At 62.1% G+C, this 8,469-nt stretch overlaps 1 protein-coding gene across 1 annotated transcript; it reads left to right on the top strand.

Moving 5' to 3' along the window:
- Window positions 1-223: 223 nt before the first annotated feature.
- MDFI (MyoD family inhibitor) lies at window positions 224-5,819 on the top strand. The gene is given in 5 exon segments (XM_062509681.1): window positions 224-274; window positions 276-339; window positions 722-904; window positions 4,642-4,896; window positions 5,563-5,819. Coding segments are annotated over 5 exon segments (810 nt in total).
- Window positions 5,820-8,469: the final 2,650 nt, after the last annotated feature.

Genomic DNA, 8,469 nt, shown 5'->3' with positions numbered 1-8,469 from the left:
CTCCTGTTTCAGCCAGGCCAATTATGGCTCTGCTCTCCCTCCCTCTGCCCAGCCTATAATTTAGTTTTATATAAAGTGAGCTCCAACCCCTGTTGTGCAAGACGTTGCTATTCCGGGGGATGGGCAGAGGGAGGGGGCTGGGGGCGTGTGGCATCTCACCGAGCCCCCCTGGGCACCCCACATTCCCCATGGGATGGAGCAGGCACCCCACATTCCCCATGGGATGGAGCAGCCAGCTCCCAGCAGCGCTGAAGGTGGTGCTGCCTTCTCCCTGGCTTTCTGCAAAGGAGCGTTCGGCACCGGGGTTTCTCCCATGGGGAATAACTCAGCTCCTTTCAGGTTTTTCGCACCCCATCGAGGGGTCCTGCAGGGGTTACTGCTGCTCCAGAGTACGGGAGGATGAGGGAAGTTGGCAGCCAGCTCCCGCAGGGAAGACAGTGGCCCTTTCATGGGAAGGGGGATGAAAAATCCAGCTTGAGCTGCTGAGTGTAACCAGATCCCTTGGCTTTTTGGAGAAAGAATGTGAGAGCTCGGGAGGGTTTTTGGGATGGCGCTGCAGCGGGGTGAGCAGCTGCAGAGCGATGCAGCCCAAATCCCCCGTGGTGCTCCAGTGCGCCACAGGGATGCGGTTCGGGAACCAGAGCCCCGGCCGGTGCCGTGGGCAGTGTCCGGGAGTTTGGGTGACCCGGAGGGCTCAGCTCTAACCCAGTTTCTCTTGCAGAGGTGGCTGAGCCCTCTCTGCCTCCCACGAGGCAGATCCCGGCGCTGCCACCGGCGGAGCCCCGGCCTCTCTCCCGCCCAGCGGAGCCGAAGAAAGAGAAACCCCTGGAAGATGAGAAATCCCCGGCAGTGCTGACGAAAAGCCCCCGGGCCGAGCTCTGCGGCGCTCCCGAAGCTGTGACATGTGAGTGCTTCCCTCGGGGCCGTGCCCTGGGCTGCTGCCACCTCATCAGCAGCGGGACTCATCAAAAAGCAGGGCAGAGGTGGGAGCCCGGCTCCTCCTCGTTTTGTTCTTCCCCACATCAAAGCTCGAAGTGAGCCTGAGTCACCTGGAGAGGTGAAAGTGAAGGGCGGCATCCCGGGAGGCTCCAGGTGCCCTCGGAGGAGGAGCTGGGGCAGCTGGAGCTGCTCTGGGAAGGGTTGGGGTCCTCTGGGGTGCCGTGGTAGGGCGAGGGGTGAGGGAAAAGAGCTGGATGGAGCATCCCTTAAATCCCAGTGGGAGACAGGACACCCACAAAGAACGTTTCCGTGGGCACAGCCCCGGGATGTCCCCAGGACAGAGCCACAGCTCTGGGGTGTCCCTGTGACTCAGCCCCGGGGTATTTCCATGGGCTCAGCCCCGGGGTATTTCTGTGGCTCAGCCCCGGGGTATTTCCATGGGCACAGCCCCGGGGTATTTCTGTGGCTCAGCCCCGGGGTATTTCTGTGGCTCAGCCCCGGGGTATTTCTGTAGCTCAGCCCCGGGGTATTTCTATGGCTCAGCCCCGGGGTATTTCTGTAGCTCAGCCCCGGGGTATTTCTGTGGCTCAGCCCCGGGGTATTTCTGTAGCTCAGCCCCGGGGTATTTCTGTAGCTCAGCCCCGGGGTATTTCTGTGGCTCAGCCCCGGGGTATTTCTGTAGCTCAGCCCCGGGGTATTTCTGTGGCTCAGCCCCGGGGTATTTCTGTGGCTCAGCCCCGGGGTATTTCTGTGGCTCAGCCCCGTCCGGGCGCGCTGCAGCCGCTTGCAGGAGCGGAGGGAGGCGCGTCCCGTCCCGCCGGGCCAGCTCTTGCCTTTGGCGAGTCCGGGACAAGGCTGAGGCCGGTGCCGAGCCCGGCTGAGCCGGGCTGTCTGCCCAGAGCTGCTTTTGCTGCAGGCGGTGCCGGGGCCGGGCAGCAGCTCCCCAGATGTGCTGGTGAGAAGGGCCGGGCTGGGCGGGGCAGGCTGCGGGCCGGGGCTGCCCTTGCCCCGTTCCCCGGTGCAGGGATGCGAGAGCGGAGCCGGCAGATGTGGGAGGATCCCCTGGAGCCGTCCATCCTTCCCTGGCCGCCAGCCCGGATCCCAGGGTTTCTCTCCCAGGCTGCCATTCCCTTTTTTTTTTTTTTTTTTTTTTTTCCCCTAGATCCATCTTCCCTTTCCAAGGGGCGTAAAGTGGATTGAAGCTTCCCAGCGGGATGAGGGCGGGTGGGAGAGGGGCTGTCCCTCCGGAGAGCGGGCAGGGGAGGGGACAGGACGGCGAAACGCGGGCGCTGCAGCGGGGAGAGCTCACGTTTCCTGCGGCTGAGCCCTCGCACAGCATCTGGGAGCTGGGCCGGCTGCCCACAGACATTCTGCACGCCTGAGTCACACCGCGGCCGCTGCACGGCCCCCTCCCCACCCCTCCCCAGCCCAGCCCAGCCCCTCCGGCCGCCCCCCAAGGGCCCCGGGACTGGGAGGGACTGGGCCACCCTCCTGTTAGTGCTGGGTGAAGGGACCTTGCTCTCTTCTTCTCTCCGGGAAATGAGCAGTGTCACCTCTGGTGTCCCTCACTCCTCGGTGCTGATCTTGTGTGTGGGGGGGTCACCATTGATTTTTGGGGGTTATTCCCCTTTTGGCAGGATCTGGGGAACTCATTTAGGCTCCCCCATGGGATTCCCGTGCCAGCCTGGCTCATGCAGGCTCAGGAGGGACCGGGCAGGAGGAGTTGTTTGCTGCAGGGTCACGTCCTTGCCCAGCAGTGCCAGGATTGGCCCCCTCAAGGACCAGCACTGGTGCTCGAGTACAGTTTTCCAGCGTTTTGGAACATTGGGATTGTGGATTTGGGGGTCTGGGTGTTGAGTTTCAGGCAGGAGCAGCAGACCCAGGTGGCCACAATATTCCAAGCCCTGGCAGCGGCTCAGGGAGGGTCCCAGCAGGGGGACCCCGGTGATGCTGCCCTGGGACAGCCTGAGGGGATCCAGGAGCATCTCCCTGTTGGGAAACCCAGAGTGACCATCCAGGAGGTTTTTTGGTTATTGAAGAGCTGTAGACAGGCAGTTTTCCCCAAAATCCTGCTTTTCCAGGCCCCACTCCTGCCCAGACTCCCACATTACTGGGGAGCTGGAGGTGCCTCTTTCAGAGGAGCTTTGGCCTCGTGTCTCAAAGGCTGTCCTGTGAAAATGGAAGCTATTTTCCCTAACTTTGAGGGGAGGGGGGATTCCTGGCTGCCCTTGGCTGCCCCTCGCTGGAGCCAGAGCGTGATTTTGATTTACAAACAGTTTAATCTGAGGAATGCAGCGAAATGAGGAGTGCCAAGTGCATCCTGCTGCAATCCCAGAGAATCCAGCTGCTGTCTGAGGCTGCTGAGCTGCTGCTGGGTCCCTCTTGGCTCAGCCCTGCCCGGCTCCCTGCAGGCTCAGCCCCTTCCTGCCACAGCTCTGGGCACTGTGGTCACCTCGGTGCCATCCCAGTGCACACACGAGACACTGGACAAGAGTACACAGGAAGTGAACCTCACTCCAGGAGTTTTTTAGGGAGGGGAAACAATTCCTGTTTTGTCCAAGACCTGTTTTCTGTCTCCCCAGTCTCCCATCTCTCCTGCTTTCAGCCCACTCTTCCCGCTCAGCTCTGCTTATTTTAAGTTCCCTTCCCAGTGGGTGTCCAAGACCAAGCTCACGGTTTAACCTCCCTCTGCAGCCTGAGCCCTGCTCAACCTGCTAAAACCAAGCACTGGGACCATCCACCTGTGTCTTTTCACCTTCCATCTATTTTATTTTCACCTTCCACCCACTTTATTTTCACCTTCCCTCTGTTTTGTTTTCATGGATGCAGGACAGGGACTGCCCGTGCCCACTCCACCCCTGTGTCCTGCACAGAGAGCAGCTCCTGTTCCCTGGTGCCAAAGGTGCCTTTGCCCTCGAGCCTCTCTCCTGAATCATCCCCTGTTTACTGCCATGGGAGAGGAAAAGCAAAGTTTGGCCGAAGCACAACCAGACAGGATTTGATTTTATTTGTGGCATTATTGAGGAGGATGAGGAGTGCCTGGACCCCCATTCCTTGTGCTGGTTCCCAGCCCTCTCCCAGAGCACCACAGATGAGGAGGTAGGGCAGGGACACCAGGCAGGAGCAAGGGGCTGAGCCACCCTCTGGCTCTGGCTGGACACGGGGCTGCAGCGGGAGAGGCTGGAGGGAGGCACAGACACAGCTCGGAGTAATTTTCCTTCTCCTGCACAGAAGTTCAGCCAGAGGTTGGGGAGACCTGAAGGAAGTGGCTGGTTCCTGCAGGGCCAGGGAGAGGAGCAGGCTGGCTCTGCAGTGCTGCCTCACCTCCTCTGCCTTTACAGAGGGCACTGGGGACATCCAGGAACTCTGTCCGGCAGCCTTGGTGGCTTCATCCCTCCTGGCTGTGCAGGGACATCTCCTCCTTCAGGTCCTCTGATGAGCTTCAGTACATCCTTCATGACAAATCTTCATTTCTTGGGGTTTTTTTTTCATCCCTTCCTCTCTCTGGAGCCTTTGCCTCCTTCTCTCCACCCACCTTCCCGTTCCATCTCCATCCTTTTGGGCCATCCATCCGTCAGCATCACCTCCTGGTCACCCCATGCCCAGCTGGGGATCGGATTCCCGTTTCTCTGCAGGGTTTGGGCACAATGTTTCTCCCGACAGGGAGAGCAGGGGTGGGTAACACTCTGCTCTCCCCTCTAGGCCAGCCCCAGGTGCGGCCACCCCCGCAGCCCCCCGGGCCCTGCACCCTCCTGCTGCCCAACGGAGCCGGGCGGGGGCCGGAGCCGGGCGGTGCCGTCGGGGAGGCAGGGAACGGGACCTGCCGGGCCGTGCCCAGCGCGCAGAAACCGCACCGAAAGCTGCAGTCACACCACTCCATCCACAGCCAGAGCAGCAAGAAGAGCAAGGGCAGCTCCAAGTCGCCCTCCTCCCACATCCCCATTGAGGCGCAGGAAGGTACTGGCTGTCCCCTGGGGGTCTCTTTCCAGCCGTTCTCCTCGGGCCCCTCATCCCTTGGGATCTCTCGGGTGCCATCCTCTGAGCCCTGGGGTCCCTCATCCCTTGGGATCTCTCGGGTGCCATCCTCTGAGCCCTGGGGTCCCTCATCCCTTGGGATCTCTCGGGTGCCATCCTCTGAGCCCTGGGGTCCCTCATCCCTTGGGATCTCTTGGGTGCCATCCTCTGAGCCCTGGGGTCCCTCATCCCTTGGGATCTCTCGGGTGCCATCCTCTGAGCCCTGGGGTCCCTCATCCCTTGGGATCTCTTGGGTGCCATCCTCTGAGCCCTGGGGTCCCTCATCCCTTGGGATCTCTTGGGTGCCGTCCTCTGAGCCCTGGGGTCCCTCATCCCTTGGGATCTCTTGGGTGCCGTCCTCTGAGCCCTCAGGCCCCCCTGGACCCTCCTGGCAGCCTCTGTGTGCCGGGTGCTGAGCTGCTCTCCTCCACAACTGGTCTCTCTTGAGGGCTGGTTGTTGAGGGAGACCCCTGGAGCAGTGGCTGCCTCCCGACCCCTTTTCCCCTCCCTTCCATGAATTCCTGAGGGAGGATTTCCACCCCTGTGGTGCTCCCCCAGCTTCCCCCCTCCCCGTGCCTGGCACTGTCTCACCCGAGCGTTCCTCCCCAGACTGCTGCGTCCACTGCATCCTCTCCTGCCTCTTCTGCGAGTTCCTGACCCTCTGCAACATCGTGCTGGACTGTGCCACCTGCGGCTCCTGCACCTCCGAGGACTCCTGCATCTGCTGCTGCTGCTGCAACTCGGGCGAGTGCGCGGACTGCGACCTGCCCTGCGACATGGACTGCGGCATCATCGACGCCTGCTGCGAGTCCGCCGACTGCCTGGAGATCTGCATGGAGTGCTGCGGGCTCTGCTTCTCCTCCTGAGGGGCCCCGCTGGGCCGGGGGAGCCGCGCCGGGACCCCCCCAGGCTCCGGCCGGTCCCTCGGGAAACCTCGCAGAGGACGAGAGAGCGAATCCTCCGTGGGAATCCTCATCCTTGGAGATGGATCCTGCCCGGGGAAGGTGAACCCGGAGGGCTGCGGGGGTTCTGGTCCTGTCCTGCTCTACCTCTGCCAGCAGCAGGGGACCACGGGAGCCTCCTGCCACCTGAGCCGAGAGCAGGAGTGTCCGGCAGAGCCACCTCGGAGCCCAGCCTTGGGGACAGCCCTGTCCCACAGAGTCCCTGGAGCGCAGCCTTGGGGACAGCCCTGTCCCACAGAGCCACCCCGGAGAGTGGCAGTGGGGACAGCCCTGTCCCACAGAGTCCCTGGAGCGCAGCCTTGGGGACAGCCCTGTCCCACAGAGCCACCCCGGAGAGTGGCATTGGGGACAGTCCTGTCCCACAGAGTCACCCCGGAGAGTGGCATTGGGGACAGCCCTGTCCCACAGAGTCCCTGGAGCCCAGCCTTGGAGACAGTCCTGTCCCACAGAGTCACCCCGGAGAGTGGCATTGGGGACAGTCCTGTCCCACAGAGTCACCCCCGCTCCCAGCACTGGGGACAGCCCCATCCCACTGCCACCACCGCAGGACAGCACTCCGGAGGTTGGCACAGAGCATCCCTCCTCCAGGGACATCACCCAGGACACCTCCAAGGCTGGGTGACCCCCGGGAGATGCTGGAGCCCTCCCCCTGTGCTGGGGGACTCGTTCTGCCAGGCTCCCCTGCCCTCGGTGCTGTGCGAAGTGCAATACCCGCAGCCTGTCCCCCTCCCGGGGAGGAACTTCTCCTGCAGCCGGAGCAGTGCCGAGCTGTCACCGTGTGTCCCCCGTGTGTCCCCCGTGTGTCCCAGGCATGGGGGGGCACGGTGGCTCAGTTGGTGCCAAATGACCCTCAGCAGTTGTTGGCCCTGTGCCACCATCCTGGGGACAGGGGTGGTGGCTGGGTGGGGGTGGCAGACACCCCTCTGACGGGCTGGGGAGACGGGAAGGGAAGTGTCAAGGTATTTTAGATGGTGGGGGTTTTTTGTTCCTTTTTACTGTAAATAAAGGTCTTTCTTCATTTCTGACTGGCGGCTGGCCCAGCACGTGCTCTGCAGGGCACTCCCTGGAGACAGAGGCTCCGTGTCCCCTGTCCCTGCAGCCTGTCCTGCTCCCAGCTGGCTTTGGGGACATGGGCCAGGTCAGCGAAAGCCCCAGGGTGCTCCTGTTGGCTCCTTGTGCTGGGAAGGAAAATGCAAGAGGACTCTCTGTCCTTGGCTGCAGGGAACAGGTTGAGGTCCTGGAGTGCCCCAACTCCCCTGGGACAAACCCTGGCTCCGTTGTCCCAGCATCCCTGGGATGTCACCTGCTCTGGACCGCTTCAACAGCCCCAGGGCACGAATTCCCCAAAGCAGAGAATAAATGATGCCAGTTCCTAACAGAAGTGTTGGGGGCTGATAAATTTGGGTGGCTTTGGCCACTCCTGCTGCCACCCGCAGCCCCCCCAGCCCTGGGTGGGACCCCCAGCCCTGCCAGGTCGTGCCACCAGGATCAGGGACCACGACCCCACACCGGGGTCTCGCTGCCCCTGGAAAGGCTCGGCTGGCCCCGGCTCAGCTGCTGCCTGGGCTGAAGTTGAACGAGGAGGGAAAAACACTTAAAAACCGAGGCCAAATGGGTCAGTTGGTCACGGCGACAAGGAGCTGCTTTGGGATCTGGGCTCGCTGCCCTCCAGCTCAGCCGGGAATCCTATTTTTAGTGATGAGCAAGAGCCCGGCACGGTGCAAGTGCACGGAGGGAATGAGGATGGTGTGGGCAGCCTTCCTCCACCCCACACACCTCAGGGAGCGCTGGGGGTGCTGGATTTGGGTTTGACCCCTCACTAAAGCAGCGAGGGGATGCACATCCCTGCCCATCCCGGCACAAATGGGATCGGGGTCCCATCCGGCACTCGCAGGGTCGCTCGGAGCTTTTCCACAGGCTCTGGCTGAGGCTCTGCTCCAAACCCTTTGCATCCTTGGCACGGAGGCCCAGAGGCGCTGGCCTTCCCCAGCCTGGCCTCGCTTCTGCTGCTAATTAGGGAGGCTGGAGCTGCCAGGGCTGCTCCCACCAGCCGCAGCCACTTAATGGGGAACAGATTCCCCCAGTGCAGGGCTGGCCGGGCCCTGCGTGGTTGAGTCTGGGGTGGGGTGGGGGTCACACACACCCCGAGCCCCCCTCCTGCTCCTCCTCAATCCTTCAACGCTTTTAATGCTGCTCCCAAGGGAGCAGGTCCCCATCCAGAGCAGGAGGTGGGGAGCAGGGAGGGGATCCGCGCATGTTTTCCTCCATGGATGTGATGTCCATGCCTGTGAATGGACTTTAGTGACAGCTGCCTCTGAGAAAATGCAAATAAAAGAGTAATAATCAGTGCAGGGCTACCCAGACCTCGACCCTCTGCAAGCCCTCTCTCAGAGAGTTGTTCCCACCTTCACCAGTGGCTCCTCAAGGCTCCATGTTAGAAGGAGCAAAGACAGATTTATTTCAGCCCCGACCCCAAACTTGAGGCGCGTTCACTGCCCTGAGCAGTGCTGGCTGCTCTGCTCACAGCCCAGGAGCTCCTGAAAATCCCAGGGAC

Source organism: Cinclus cinclus, chromosome 27 (assembly GCF_963662255.1).
Source record: "Cinclus cinclus chromosome 27, bCinCin1.1, whole genome shotgun sequence".
NCBI lineage: Eukaryota > Metazoa > Chordata > Aves > Passeriformes > Cinclidae > Cinclus > Cinclus cinclus.
Note: the sequence above shows the minus strand (reverse complement) of the source record. Positions and strands in the feature narration are given on the sequence as shown.